Source organism: Liolophura sinensis, chromosome 13 (assembly GCF_032854445.1).
Source record: "Liolophura sinensis isolate JHLJ2023 chromosome 13, CUHK_Ljap_v2, whole genome shotgun sequence".
Taxonomy (NCBI): Eukaryota; Metazoa; Mollusca; class Polyplacophora; order Chitonida; family Chitonidae; genus Liolophura; species Liolophura sinensis.
Genome location: NC_088307.1, coordinates 28,163,907 through 28,180,221, shown reverse-complemented (window position 1 = coordinate 28,180,221; position 16,315 = coordinate 28,163,907). Strand labels below are relative to the sequence as shown.

Below are 16,315 nucleotides of genomic sequence, written 5' to 3'. Positions count from 1 at the left end.
AAAATTTTTCAGCTCAATTTTGCAAAATATTTAAAACTACAGAGCAGTAACTTGTTCTTATATTCTTATATATATACGTGTGTGTTTTGAATTTGAAGTCAGGTCAATTTTATACGATATCGCGGCTGTGTATGAATATGACCTTGTGAAATCACATGACCGTCTGCTTTGCGGTAAGTACAAAAAATAAGTTGGACATAAAGATCGTGTCGAGTGTAACGTCTCACCTGTTTTTAATCATGGTAAGTGCAGATTTTAATTGCAAACATTGGCATATGCATGTATTTTTTTAACTAATGAGCTTTAGAAATCAAAATCACCGTGCCACCACTATAGAGGATAAGCCCATTTAGCTCCTACTCTAGATAGTGTCAGTGAAGGTGTTGAGCTATCTAGATATAAATTTTACTGTAGTACGTACCTACCTACATGTAAGTCACAAAATACAACACTTGGATTTTTCCTATCCCACTGGGACTTGAAAACCTTAAAATCACTTGCATTTTGTTGACCGTTTTTCAAGCCTTGAATTAAAGTCTTTATAGGAACATACCGCCGACGTCGAAAAAATTGCGTTGTTGTTTTAGACATCATCTACATAAAGCAAAAACTTCAAGATGTCTACTGCTACATATCTGACTTTGAGTGAACAATCGATTGCTGAGTTTTACCATGGGTTTCCCTTCGACCATTAACCCAGTCAAGTCGCTGTATTTAGAATGCCGGTGACATGTACCTCCCCTTGTTGTCTTGACAACAGGAAGATTCTTAGAGAACTTCAAATGTCAGACATTATATTGTGTTGTAATTATGTGGTCCACCATGTACCGGTAACTTCATTTCTGCCATAGAGATCCTTGGGAATTACGAATACTTGATAAAGCATTGTCGACAGAATGGAAGATCGTACTTGATTTACCAGACTCATAATTCATTTACATGTGCAAGCCACAACGAAGGTTGCATTGTGGGAATCTTTGCGCTGCCTCATTGGCATGTTATTTCGTTGGGAGGACTGTTTAGACCAGTGATGGATTTACCTTCATAATTCCATTAGTTGACATTTTTCAGAAAGTATAGAACCAAAAGGTTTAGTTAAAAGTCAAATGCAACTCATTTTTGTATTTAGCTGAATTAAGTCAAAAATTCTGAATTTCTTTTGATGGTGAAGATTGGTGCACTTGACCTGATTTCCAGCTTCAGCGTACTGTGTTAGATGCAAAAAGTTGAACTAGTACAGGCAAGATTTTGACCCGTGTTATTTGTGGTTAATGGGACGGCTGAAGTAAATGAACAAGGTTGGGAGAAACTGAAATTAGAGGTGAGAATGTTGGATATTTTTCAGTGCTGGCTTTCCAAAATTAGGCATAGTAGACACATTTGTATTGTTTGTAGATGATTTCCCGTATCTTGTATGCGGTGCCATTGATGTTTTTCTGCTGCGATCAGATATGCTTCTACTTGTACATATATTTCACCAATATTTAGTATATTCCCTTCTCTGCCATTTTCTGTGGAACAAAACTCTCTAATATTCAGTGGTTCTGCCATGAGTTTGTCACAGAAATGCAGATGATAAAATCTCGTAGTAAAAAAAAGTAGTCCAGACCATGTGTACCTTTTGATTGGCTGATTTTTATGATTGAGCTCCTGTGAGCCAATCAAGTGGCGGCGATATTACGATATATACGATATTTATCCCCCCCCCCCCCCCTCCCCCTTTATCCCATGTCCTGAGTCACATTTATGGGATAAAATTGATTATGGCAATGTTTGACAATGTGACAGCCACATCAGCTATCAGATCGTCAGATATGGTAACAATCAATATGTGGTTTAATTGAACTAATACAAGATAGAATTTTGGGTCCTTGAAAGTCCTTGCAAAATATTTTCTTTCACGGTTGTGAATCCGGCTTTCAATTGTATTTGGAAAATTGAATGGTAGATGCCCCACATTTTTCAGCTACATCTTGATTACAGAGACTTCAGCATCACACACATCCATGTGCCGTCATTGTGAAGGTCCATAAAGCATAGATTTTTACGTAAATGTCACTGTGAAGCAGAGTTCGGTATAAATTTCCATGTTATGTTGACCGGCCCGGATAGCACAGTTGGTAGAGCGTCCGCCTCGGGACCGGTAGATCCAGGATCAATCCTTGATCGAGTCACACCTAAGACTTTAAAAGAGGAAGTTGTAACTTCCTCGCTTGACGTTCAGCATGAAGGGGATAGTGCAACTACTGGTTGACCCGTATCAGTATAATGGCTCGGACGGGGCGGCTTACTTGCCTTCGGTAAGTCGTCTCAGTGAAGCAGCACTAAATAAAAGAGCGGTGGAAATCCGTCCTGCAACAAGGAGGCACATTACATGTACATGCACCCTAAGGATTCCTTCGTCGTCATATGACTGAAAAATTGTTGAGTACGACGTTAAACCCCAAGCACTCACTCACTCACTCACTCACTCACTCACTCCATGTTATGTTGACAGTGTGTGATTTGGTGTACATGTACTTCTTATCTCCAGAAACCATTTACATGTGATCTCAGCCATATATTATATGTAGTGACTGATTTGTACAGCTGGTAATAAATGGAGATTACAGTATGTTAGACAACATTAAATATCTTCACCCTTTATACATTGTGAACGTCAATAAAGCATGTTTTTTTTACTTATATGTCACGATGAAACCGAGTGTGGTATAAACTTCCATGTTTAATGTTGACAGTATTCCAAGGCTGTGTCTATCTGGCATAGGTTTAGCCATGGTTGTGTCTCACTGTCTTTGACATGCCCTATTCTGACAAAATTAACATGTGAGAGGTAGGGAAAATAGGAGAAAATTGAAAATGAGGCTGATTTTGGCTAAATCTATGCTGCGCGGACATGTGTGATTTGGTGTACCTCTTATGATTTTATCTCTAGAAACCGTTTACACTGACAATAACTAGATCTTCCCTGTGGAGCCTCTTATAATTGCACCAATTACATTAATTAAATCAGTGACTGGTACTGTGTGCATGTGATCGCTGGAGCCTGACACACCAACAGCATTTAACCTTATCATGTGACACTTAAGCTCAAGTGATCTTTTTACATGATTGTGCTATGTGTACATGTATGTGTTACTGACTGTCAAAGCACAAGGTGTAATTCTTCATTGACATTCTCATGTATTTCTTAAATATGAAAATGAGGACATTTCAGGGGTTAAAAAAGAAACGGGGCAACAATTGAGATAAAGCTTGAATATCTTTTATAGTCCATTGTCCATTGCAGTGATTAATCCTCATTGGTGGTGGATTTAGTTTTCCACCTGCAAAGAGTTCAAACTCTTTTTTTGTTGAAGGTAAAAACAGCCCTTCTATATCATGTGACTTATGAAAAATGTTATCCAACCTTTGTAGACATTACTTTAGCAATCACTTGTCTCACTGTGTTGCAGAGGCATGAATGGCACCTCTTTCCTTTAGAAACTTCCCAAGTTTACAGATGTTCAGATCCTCAATTTTCTCTTTGGATTGTTTACTCTAAATAACTTTTGGCAAAACTTTTTTTCAGACGTCCAGTGTGATTCCGCAATAGATGCCTAACACTTTTGACAGGTCACATAGTACAGTAGGACTCTATTACTTTTTGTGGTAAAAAAGTTCAAACTCGGAACTGCCCTATTAAGGAAGGCTACATCATCGGCTGATTACTTGTACAGTATGTCATCAATAAACCAGAACTGAGATGGTATAGGTTTTTATTGTTGAGTAACCTCTTCATGAAAATAGCTCACTTGATAGCTGAAATCATGGAATTTAATATGTACAGGTAGAAATCTACCTGTTACACATGCGTAAATGGCTGTTTTTTCTTGATGTGTTTAATTTTAGGACAAAGACCAACAGTATTCCCCTAGTCAGCATTCCCATAGGATGACAGCAGGAGAAGTCATTGATGCTCATGTCAGTCATCTCACCACAGGTGTGTCTGCCTATCATCACCACTTTGATGCAGCGAAAGAGGAAAACGTGTTAAGTGATACATGTAACCTCTCTCACTGAAAGCTGAATTTCAGTTTCACAAACTGGTTAACAAATAACAGTTCTCTCTGACACTGATGTTTGCTGATGAGATGATGTTCTATCACTTGAGCAAAAGGCTATGTAACACCAGCGTATTATAACTTATACGCATTCATTATAACAGAAATCACACCATGATTTATATCTCCAGATTTCTGTCTGTATTCTCTATGAGAAAGCATTACATTGGTGTGTTCTGTCAGATGAGATGATTGGTCTATCTTCACAGAAAGTCAGAAAGCAAGGGAGACAATCGAGTTTGAAGAAGTGTCGTATGGTGACAGAAGTGGGCAGAAACTTCAGATATTTGGAGCCAAAACATTACCTAGTGGTTTGTAGCCTTTTATTGCAGTTTTCAGGTGTTTTAATGTTTGTGACGCACTCCCCTAGTTACATGCATACTTTTTTCTTCGCTTATCTCATCTTAACCTCTCAGTGAAAACTTAGTTTTCTCCAGGGTACAGAGCTGCACCATGGACCTAACAAGGCTTGAATGATTTATTTATTTGATTATTGTTTAATGCTGTACAGATTAACTTTACACATACACATAGGGAGTCAGTTTTATGGGTGGAAGAATCCAGAGTGCTCAGGTTAACCGCTGACCTTGTAGCAAACGTTTCACCGCTGAACTTTCTCACATGTGACCTATATGTCCACCCTGTAACCGAAGGTGCATACCATATAATATTGATAGAGACAAGTGGTCTTTAGGGAGAGTGAATACTCACCTCTGTTTTGTTTTGTTTTTATCGCAGATGCCCCCATTTTGGTTTACATACACGGTGGATACTGGCAGGAGCTAAGGTAAACCATGTCAACTGCGGTATTGACATTTAAATCATAGATTAGTTCTTTTTTTATATTCATTTTTTCAATTTTACTTTTTCTATACATGCGCTTTGTCTAGCCCGACACCTCGGTCTAAAGGTGGCTTATATACACTGAAGCGCAGGGACCGCTGACCAACCTTAGCCCAAGAATTATGTTGACCTGATTTCACTATAATGCTTACAAAGAGCTACATGTACCCCATTCAATTCCGATGCATGTGCATTATATTCGTCCGTAAGCTAAGATATTTACGCGCATTTTGCCACAATCGCTTCTTGCCTTTACATCACCATTCTCCTGTAAATTTTAGCCCAAGTCAAAAATAGGCTCGTATTTAGCAGGCCGCTGCATGCTGCAAAGTTTTTAAAATCTGGGTCAGCGAGGCGCGCATGAAAAGTAACACAGTTGACCTATTTGTGAAATTTAAAATGGAATGGTTGCTGAAGATAACCCCTATTTTTTTACTGCAAACTTAATTTGACATTTTGCACAAATTGTGGGGTTCGTCATTCTGCTCCATAGGCTTTAGACAGGCGTTCTGATGTTCTTCGCCTGTAAATCTGAAAGCTTTCAGTTCATATGGTGCAGTTTCAGTCTAATTAATATGTGTTTTTTGTACAAAATAATTGCGGAGATTGTGTTCAGTGTTGTAATCAGATGACAGTGTTGTCCAGTTCATGTTATGCGCTACATGTATATGGTAGTCTGTCTTGCTTTATACAGGCTATACATTTATAAAGGTATACATACCTCCAGCAGTAAGTGGAAAGGTACGCCTTGCCTCTACACGGCCATACCCATGGCTCACACTCAGTGTTTTAACTTATGCCTGTTTCAGTATGGAACTCTCCAGTTTCATGGTGACTCCACTCTTCAAAGCAGGCTGCATTGTGATACCCATTGGTTATGATCTGGCTCCCACAGGTGAGTTTTAGGTTCAATTCATCATCTTATCTGTTTATAAACGTACGTGAAAGGTACAACAGGGTCAGATTAGTAGAGGTAGATGCCATGTAGAAAGTGGTCTGAGGTTCAATTCCCAGAGCGGTCTTGGCCAATTTTCAGCACTAGACTCAGTTCTGTGTCCAGAAAGTATTATCCTTAAAAATGACAAAACTGTTATGTACAGCATGGTGTTGTATTGAAAAAGGAATTTGGGAAATACTGTAAATTTGGACACAGATTAATGAATGGAAAGTGGCAAAGAATTTTTTGACAGTGGTGCATAATAATAATAATAATAATAATAACAAAACAATAATAATAATATCTTTATTTATTGAAGGTAATTCACTCAATTAGTACAAAACTGTTCTTCCTTAAGGCCTTCACGTACAAATACAAAACAGTACATAGAATCAGTTAAACAGTGACAAAGGACAAATGTGACTACATTTATGATATCCCTTTGCAGTTAGCATGACAGAGATTGTGAGTCAGGTGAAGAAGGCTGTGGGGTATGTATTACACATGGCCAAGAGGAGAGAATCCAGGTAAGACCATCCTGTCGTATTTAAAAAATATATCAACTTTTTCCCCACTTTCACAAAATTTCATAAGTCGACTTTTCTCTTAAAGCACATTGCATCATTTTGGAAAAAAGTTATGAGAAATTTGATTTAGGAAGTTTTGTGAAAGTGGACTCTGCTTGTTTATTTATACATGTATGATTGGTGTTCATTTGTGGTAGGGAAAAAACAAGCATAGCTCGTTGGAAACCCACAAACATCCTCAGGTTGCTGACAGACCTTCCCACCTATGGCTGGAGAGGAAGCCAGGATGAGCTGGAGCAGGACTTGAACTCAGAGCGACCACATTGTGCGGAGGCTCCTGGGTCATTGCTAACCCCCTTGGGACTGGTCTTGTACACTGTTTCTTCAAATGTTCCCCTGGTGTTGATTTAAGCCAATTCTGAGGATATCTTGATTAAACACATGATTTTTTCTGTGAAGCCCTGATATTGGAAAACTCACTAAAAACATAAATTCTCACCATTGAGGTGGAAAAATTGCCTTCATAGTTGCCGTCAAACATGCAAAAAGGTTGAAGAAATAGAGTGTTCAATAATTTTTTAAACCGAGCCTTCAACAGGAAGTTTGTAGTTTACCACACTCTCTGCTTCTGGGGCTTAATTTTTGGTGACAGTAAGTAATTGATGACCCTCCTGTGACCGTTCGTATGGTCTGGCATGACCCTCACATGACCCTTCGTATGGTCTGGCACATCTTTCATGTGACCGTTCCTGTAGTCTGGCATGACCCTCACATGACTGTTCGTATGGTCTGGCACATCCCTCATGTGACCGTTCGTATGGTCTGGCATAACCCTCACATGACCTTTCGTATGGTCTGGCACATCCCTCATGTGACCGTTCGTATGGTCTGGCATGACCCTCATGTGACTGTTCGTATGGTCTGGCACAACCCTCATGTGACCGTGCGTATGGTCTGGCATGATAACCGGCCCGGATAGCAGAGTTGGTAGAGCGTCCGCTTCGGGACCGGTAGATCCAGGATCAATCCTTGATCGAGTCACACCTAAGACTTTAAAAGAGGAAGTTGTAACTTCCTCGCTTGGCGTTCAGCATGAAGGGGATAGTGCAACAACTGGTTGACCTGTATCAGTATAATGGCTCGGGCGGGGCGGCTTACTTGCCTTCGGTAAGTCGTCTCAGTGAAGCAGCACTAAATAAAAGAGCGGTGGAAATCCGTCCTGCAACAAGGCGGCACATTACACATACATGCACCCTAATAATTCCTTCGTCGTCATATGACTGAAAAATTGTTGAGTACGACGTTAAACCCCAAGCACTCACTCACTCACTCTGGCATGAAACTCATGTGACCGTTCGTATGCTCTGGCACGATCCTTATGTGACCGTTCGTATGGTCTGGCACAACCCTCATGTGACTGTTCGTGTGGTCTGGCACAACCCTCATGTGACCGTTCGTGTGGTCTGGCATATCCCTCAAGTGACTGTTCGTATGGTCTGGCATAACCCTCATGTGACCGTTCGTATGGTCTGGCACAACCCTCATGTGACCGTTCGTGTGGTCTGGCATATCCCTCAAGTGACTGTTCGTATGGTCTGGCATAACCCTCATGTGACCGTTCGTATGGTCTGGCATGACCCTCATGTGACTGTTCGTATGGTCTGACATGACCCTCATGTGACTGTTCGTATGGTCTGACATGACCCTCAAGTGACTGTTCGTATGGTCTGGCATGACCCTCATGTGACCATTCATATGGTCTGGCACAACCCTCATGTGACCGTTCGTATGGTCTGGCACAACCCTCATGTGACCGTTCGTATGGTCTGGCACATCCGTCATGTGACCGTTCGTATGATCTGGCACATCCGTCATGTGACCGTTCGTATGGTCTGGCACATCCCTCATGTGACCGTGCGTATGGTCTGGCATGACCCTCATGTGGCCGTTCGTATGGTCTGGCACATCCCTCATGTGACTGTTCATATGGTCTGGCATGACCCTCATGTGACCGTTCGTATGGTCTGGCACATCCCTCATGTGACCGTGCGTATGGTCTGGCATGACCCTTATGTGACCGTTCGTATGGGCTTGCACATCCGCCATGTGACCGTTTGTATGGTCTGGCATGACCCTTATGTGACCATTCGTGCGGCATTGCATGACCCTTGTGTAACGGTTCATGCGGTCTGCCATGACTCTCATGTGACTGTTCGTGCGGTCTGGCATGACGCTCATGTGACTGTTTGTCCGATCTCGCACGACCCTCATGTAACTGTTCGTGTGGTCTGGCACGACCCTCGTGTGACTATTCCTGCGGTCTGGCACGACCCTCACGTGACCTTTCGTGTGGTCTGGCATGACCCTCATGTGACTGTTCGTGCATTGAGGCATTTGTTAAAGACTGATAAAATTGACGGCCATCTTATGAACAAGTGAACAATTTCAAGTGTGATATTGAGCAACAAAAATAAGTAATTTTCTGCTTGCTTGGAAATTTAAAGTGTCTGAAGTAAACCACTGCCCTTTGCCAGTTACCTGATAAAAACTGCTTGACTCCATTGTCATAGTCACAGGTCCTCAGGAATGTATGAAACAGCCTTTTCTTAAAACTCTTTTTTTTAACAGCAATGATAACAGAGAAGCTTCATTCTTTCCAATGATTAATATAAGTTGACAGTTTCAAGAAGTAAAACTGTGTTTATGTAATTATGCCTCGATTGTGTTCGGGTGGAGGAAACACGAGCCTCAGTACCACATATCTTGGACTATTTAATTCAGCAGTTTGATAGATTAAGCCACTTATAAGGCAGTACTTTCATATTTATTTATTTACTTATTCATGTGTTGTTTAGCATCATACTCAAAAATTTTTTTTACCTGTGCCAATAATGGTCACTTCCTTACATGTGGAGCACAGGTATGCACAATACATGTGTAAAGGACGTGGACTTCGGCGTAGGTAAGAATGCACACATGGTCACACAAGCTTTAGCAACCACTTATTGTCACAATTGTGTACAATTAAGATGTTATTAGAACAGATGACATGCTTTTCCATCAGAATAACAACAACAACAGAATATTGCCCATTTTAATCCACTTAACCTCTGGTTTGTTGTATAGGGGTGTCTACCTGTGTGGTCACTCAGCAGGAGGTCACCTGGCTGCCATGATGCTCGCAGTTAACTGGATTGAGGAGATAATGGTCAGCTCCAGCCTAATTAAAGGTGAGTAAAGGTAAAACAAGAACATGTTAGAACATCCACATAAGGGACATTTTCTTTAAAAGGAAAGACAAAAAATAATATAAAGTTAGTTATTTTGAAAAAAAGGTCAGAAACAGACCTAAATTGTCACAGCTGTTTTCTTCTGACCTGGTTGCTAACTCTATAAATCAGCTTTTAATCAGTGAAATTCTCACAAAGCCATTGACCAAAGCGCACCATGTTAAAGCAACCGAAAACATGATGTTGCATCACTCGTACACCACCTACATACACATGTATGATTAAAATGAAACCGGGGTTTGGGACGACCTAAGTGAATCCCCGGGATACAGGCACAGGGTTTTTATTTAGAATTGGAGAAGGGGGTCAAAAGTAGGTGGCTGAATTGAAAGCAGTTATGCCACAATTTCTATTGATTTATATTGTAAGCATATTCAAAGTAGACGGCTACAGGAACAGCAGTAGACATCCGCGTGCAGCCTGCTACTTGCCCTTTTTGTACACCCTGCAGGTACGTTTTTAAGTCACACCTGAATGGTCATTCATTGATAACATGGGTTCCTGGATGGTCGTGATTTTGCTTACGTTGAACTGCGCTATTTTGGTTGTGCAACATGACAAAGACAAAATGTTATGCTTTTTGAAACTTCATGCAGGATACTTTAGTGCATATATACATCTAATCTGGTGTTGTCTATTCTTTGAATGCCAAACGCTGCATGTACCCGTCCTCTTCATGGAGGTAAACAATGATGTTGTAGGTGCAATGCTGATGATCAGCATATATGATGTATGCGAGACCACATGTATAGACCTACATGTATATTACTCGTCCTCTTTATAGAAGAAAACAATGAAGTTGTAGGTGCAATGCTGGTGATCAGCATATATGATGTATGGGAGACCACATGTATAGACCTACATGTATATTACTCATCCTCTTTATGGAGGTAAACAGTGATGTTGTAGGTGCAATGCTGGTGATCAGCATATATGATGTATGCAAGACCACATGTATAGACCTACATGTATATTACTCATCCTCTTTATGGAGGTAAACAGTGATGTTGTAGGTGCAATGCTGGTGATCAGCATATATGATGTATGAGAGACCACATGTATAAACTTACATGTATATTACTCGTCCTCTTTATAGAGGTAAACAATGATGTTGTAGGTGCAATGCTGGTGATCAGCATATATGATGTATGAGAGACCACATGTATAGACCTACATGTATATTACCCATCCTCTTTATGGAGGTAAACAATGATGTTGTAGAGGCAATGCTGGTGAGAAGCATATATGATGTATGCGAGACCACATGTATAAACTTACATGTATATTACTCATCCTCTTTATGGAGGTAAACAGTGATGTTGTAGATGCAGTGCTGGTGATCAGCATATATGATGTATGGGAGACCACATGTATAAACCTACATGTATATTACTCGTCCTCTTTATGGAGGTAAACAATGATGTTGTAGGTGCAATGCTGGTGATCAGCATATATGATGTATGGGAGACCACATGTATAGACCTACATGTATATTACTTGTCCTCTTTATGGAGGTAAACAGTGATGTTGTAGGTGCAGTGCTGGTGATCAGCATATATGATGTATGCAAGACCACATGTATAAACCTACATGTATATTACTCATCCTCTTTATGGAGGTAAACAGTGATGTTGTAGATGCAATGCTGGTGATCAGCATATATGATGTATGCGAGACCACATGTATAGACCTACATGTATATTACTTGTCCTCTTTATTGAGGTAAACAATGATGTTGTAGATGCAATGCTGGTGATCAGCATATATGATGCATGCGAGACCACATGTATAGACCTACATGTATATTACTTGTCCTCTTTATTGAGGTAAACAATGATGTTGTAGATGCAGTGCTGGTGATCAGCATATATGATGTATGCGAGACCACATGTATAGACCTACATGTATATTACTTGTCCTCTTTATTGAGGTAAACAATGATGTTGTAGGTGCAATGCTGGTGATCAGCATATATGATGTATGCGAGACCACATGTATAAACCTACATGTATATTACTCATCCTCTTTATGGAGGTAAACAGTGATGTTGTAGATGCAGTGCTGGTGATCAGCATATATGATGTATGCGAGACCACATGTATAGACCTACATGTATATTACTTGTCCTCTTTATTGAGGTAAACAATGATGTTGTAGATGCAGTGCTGGTGATCAGCATATATGATGTATGCGAGACCACATGTATAGACCTACATGTATATTACTTGTCCTCTTTATTGAGGTAAACAATGATGTTGTAGGTGCAATGCTGGTGATCAGCATATATGATGTATGCGAGACCACATGTATAAACTTACATGTATATTACTCATCCTCTTTATGGAGGTAAACAGTGATGTTGTAGATGCAGTGCTGGTGATCAGCATATATGATGTATGGGAGACCACATGTATAAACCTACATGTATATTACTCGTCCTCTTTATGGAGGTAAACAATGATGTTGTAGGTGCAATGCTGGTGATCAGCATATATGATGTATGGGAGACCACATGTATAGACCTACATGTATATTACTTGTCCTCTTTATGGAGGTAAACAGTGATGTTGTAGGTGCAGTGCTGGTGATCAGCATATATGATGTATGCAAGACCACATGTATAAACCTACATGTATATTACTCATCCTCTTTATGGAGGTAAACAGTGATGTTGTAGATGCAATGCTGGTGATCAGCATATATGATGTATGCGAGACCACATGTATAGACCTACATGTATATTACTTGTCCTCTTTATTGAGGTAAACAATGATGTTGTAGATGCAATGCTGGTGATCAGCATATATGATGCATGCGAGACCACATGTATAGACCTACATGTATATTACTTGTCCTCTTTATTGAGGTAAACAATGATGTTGTAGATGCAGTGCTGGTGATCAGCATATATGATGTATGCGAGACCACATGTATAGACCTACATGTATATTACTTGTCCTCTTTATTGAGGTAAACAATGATGTTGTAGGTGCAATGCTGGTGATCAGCATATATGATGTATGCGAGACCACATGTATAAACCTACATGTATATTACTCATCCTCTTTATGGAGGTAAACAGTGATGTTGTAGATGCAGTGCTGGTGATCAGCATATATGATGTATGCGAGACCACATGTATAGACCTACATGTATATTACTTGTCCTCTTTATTGAGGTAAACAATGATGTTGTAGATGCAGTGCTGGTGATCAGCATATATGATGTATGCGAGACCACATGTATAGACCTACATGTATATTACTTGTCCTCTTTATTGAGGTAAACAATGATGTTGTAGGTGCAATGCTGGTGATCAGCATATATGATGTATGCGAGACCACATGTATAAACCTACATGTATATTACTCGTCCTCTTTATGGAGGTAAACAGTGATGTTGTAGGTGCAATGCTGGTGATCAGCATATATGATGTATGCGAGACCACATGTATAGACCTACATGTATATTACTCATCCTCTTTATGGAGGTAAACAATGAAGTTGTAGGTACAATGCTGGTGATCAGCATATATGATGTATGGGAGACCACATGTATAGACCTACATGTATATTACTTGTCCTCTTTATTGAGGTAAACAATGATGTTGTAGGTGCAATGCTGGTGATCAGCATATATGATGTATGCAAGACCACATGTATAAACCTACATGTATATTACTCATCCTCTTTATAGAGGTAAACAGTGATGTTGTAGGTGCAATGCTGGTGATCAGCATATATGATGTATGCGAGACCACATGTATAGACCTACATGTATATTACTTGTCCTCTTTATTGAGGTAAACAATGATGTTGTAGGTGCAATGCTGGTGATCAGCATATATGATGTATGAGAGACCACATGTATAAACCTACATGTATATTACTTGTCCTCTTTATGGAGGTAAACAGTGATGTTGTAGGTGCAATGCTGGTGATCAGCATATATGATGTATGAGAAACCACATGTATAAACCTACATGTATATTACTCATCCTCTTTATGGAGGTAAACAGTGATGTTGTAGGTGCAGTGCTGGTGATCAGCATATATGATGTATGGGAGACCACATGTATAGACCTACATGTATATTACTCATCCTCTTTATGGAGGTAAACAGTGATGTTGTAGGTGCAGTGCTGATGAGCAGCATATATGATGTATGCGAGACCACATGTATAGACCTACATGTATATTACTTGTCCTCTTTATTGAGGTAAACAATGATGTTGTAGGTGCAATGCTGGTGATCAGCATATATGATGTATGGGAGACCACATGTATAGACCTACATGTATATTACTCATCCTCTTTATGGAGGTAAACAGTGATGTTGTAGGTGCAATGCTGATGAGCAGCATATATGATGTATGTGAGACCACATGTATAAACCTACATGTATATTACTCATCCTCTTTATGGAGGTAAACAATGATGTTGTAGGTGCAATGCTGGTGATCAGCATATATGATGTATGCGAGACCACATGTATAGACCTACATGTATATTACTTGTCCTCTTTATGGAGGTAAACAATGATGTTGTAGGTGCAATGCTGGTGATCAGCATATATGATGTATGCGAGACCACATGTATAGACCTACATGTATATTACTCATCCTCTTTATGGAGGTAAACAGTGATGTTGTAGGTGCAATGCTGATGAGCAGCATATATGATGTATGCGAGACCACATGTATAGACCTACATGTATATTACTTGTCCTCTTTATTGAGGTAAACAATGATGTTGTAGGTGCAATGCTGGTGATCAGCATATATGATGTATGGGAGACCACATGTATAGACCTACATGTATATTACTCATCCTCTTTATGGAGGTAAACAGTGATGTTGTAGGTGCAATGCTGATGAGCAGCATATATGATGTATGGGAGACCACATGTATAGACCTACATGTATATTACTTGTCCTCTTTATAGAGGTAAACAATGATGTTGTAGGTGCAATGCTGATGAGCAGCATATATGATGTATGGGAGACCACATGTATAGACCTACATGTATATTACTCATCCTCTTTATGGAGGTAAACAGTGATGTTGTAGGTGCAATGCTGATGAGCAGCATATATGATGTATGCGAGACCACATGTATAGACCTACATGTATATTACTTGTCCTCTTTATAGAGGTAAACAATGATGTTGTAGGTGCAATGCTGGTGATCAGCATATATGATGTATGGGAGACCACATGTATAGACCTACATGTATATTACTCATCCTCTTTATGGAGGTAAACAGTGATGTTGTAGGTGCAATGCTGATGAGCAGCATATATGATGTATGTGAGACCACATGTATAAACCTACATGTATATTACTCGTCCTCTTTATAGAGGTAAACAATGATGTTGTAGGTGCAATGCTGGTGATCAGCATATATGATGTATGGGAGACCACATGTATAGACCTACATGTATATTACTCATCCTCTTTATGGAGGTAAACAGTGATGTTGTAGGTGCAATGCTGGTGATCAGCATATATGATGTATGGGAGACCACATGTATAGACCTACATGTATATTACTCATCCTCTTTATGGAGGTAAACAGTGATGTTGTAGGTGCAATGCTGGTGATCAGCATATATGATGTATGGGAGACCACATGTATAGACCTACATGTATATTACTCATCCTCTTTATGGAGGTAAACAATGATGTTGTAGGTGCAATGCTGGTGATCAGCATATATGATGTATGGGAGACCACATGTATAGACCTGCATGTATATTACTCATCCTCTTTATGGAGGTAAACAATGATGTTGTAGGTGCAATGCTGGTGATCAGCATATATGATGTATGGGAGACCACATGTATAGACCTACATGTATATTACTCATCCTCTTTATGGAGGTAAACAGTGATGTTGTAGGTGCAATGCTGGTGATCAGCATATATGATGTATGGGAGACCACATGTATAGACCTACATGTATATTACTCATCCTCTTTATGGAGGTAAACAGTGATGTTGTAGGTGCAATGCTGATGAGCAGCATATATGATGTATGTGAGACCACATGTATAGACCTACATGTATATTACTCGTCCTCTTTATAGAAGAAAACAATGAAGTTGTAGGTGCAATGCTGGTGATCAGCATATATGATGTATGGGAGACCACATGTATAGACCTACATGTATATTACTCATCCCCTTTATAGAAGAAAACAATGAAGTTGTAGGTGCAGTGCTGATGAGCAGCATATATGAGACCACATATGCAGACCTACACGTATGTTACTGTATAGTATAGTTTTAATCACATCAGATGTAATATACTTTTGTGTGTCTGTTGCAGGTGCAATGTTGGTGAGTGGTATATATGATGTGAGACCACTGGTGGAGACATACATCAACAAGCCTCTGCAGATGACCCAGTGAGTCGTAGTGTACCTGTATTTGTGAAAAGCCAGTTTTATTATGTTTTTTTTTTCTCTCTCTCTCTTGCAAACCAGGACCAGGACCAGAGATGATATCATGTTTATCTTAAATTGAAACTAAATATGCAAGTAGTGTTTTGGGTTTTTTTTGGTACTAGATATTAGTTGTTTTCATTTGAAGAGTTCATACGCAAAAACCGATAA

General features: G+C 39.7%; 1 protein-coding gene across 1 annotated transcript; it reads left to right on the top strand.

Moving 5' to 3' along the window:
* Positions 1-185: 185 nt before the first annotated feature.
* LOC135480416 (kynurenine formamidase-like) lies at positions 186-16,112 on the top strand. Its single transcript, XM_064760245.1, has 8 exons — positions 186-242; positions 3,892-3,982; positions 4,313-4,414; positions 4,842-4,890; positions 5,756-5,841; positions 6,332-6,410; positions 9,537-9,640; positions 16,030-16,112. Exons 1-8 carry the CDS (start codon positions 240-242, stop codon positions 16,110-16,112), a joined length of 597 nt encoding a protein of 198 aa, XP_064616315.1. The 5' UTR covers positions 186-239.
* Positions 16,113-16,315: the final 203 nt, after the last annotated feature.

What these genes read in the sequence shown, in the direction of transcription:
- LOC135480416 (XM_064760245.1), top strand. An exon ending in AGCCAAAACATTACCTAGTG is followed by an intron (nt 4,415 to 4,841) that starts GTTTGTAGCCTT and finishes TTTTTATCGCAG; the next exon opens with ATGCCCCCATTTTGGTTTAC. An exon ending in CAGCTCCAGCCTAATTAAAG is followed by an intron (nt 9,641 to 16,029) that starts GTGAGTAAAGGT and finishes TGTCTGTTGCAG; the next exon opens with GTGCAATGTTGGTGAGTGGT.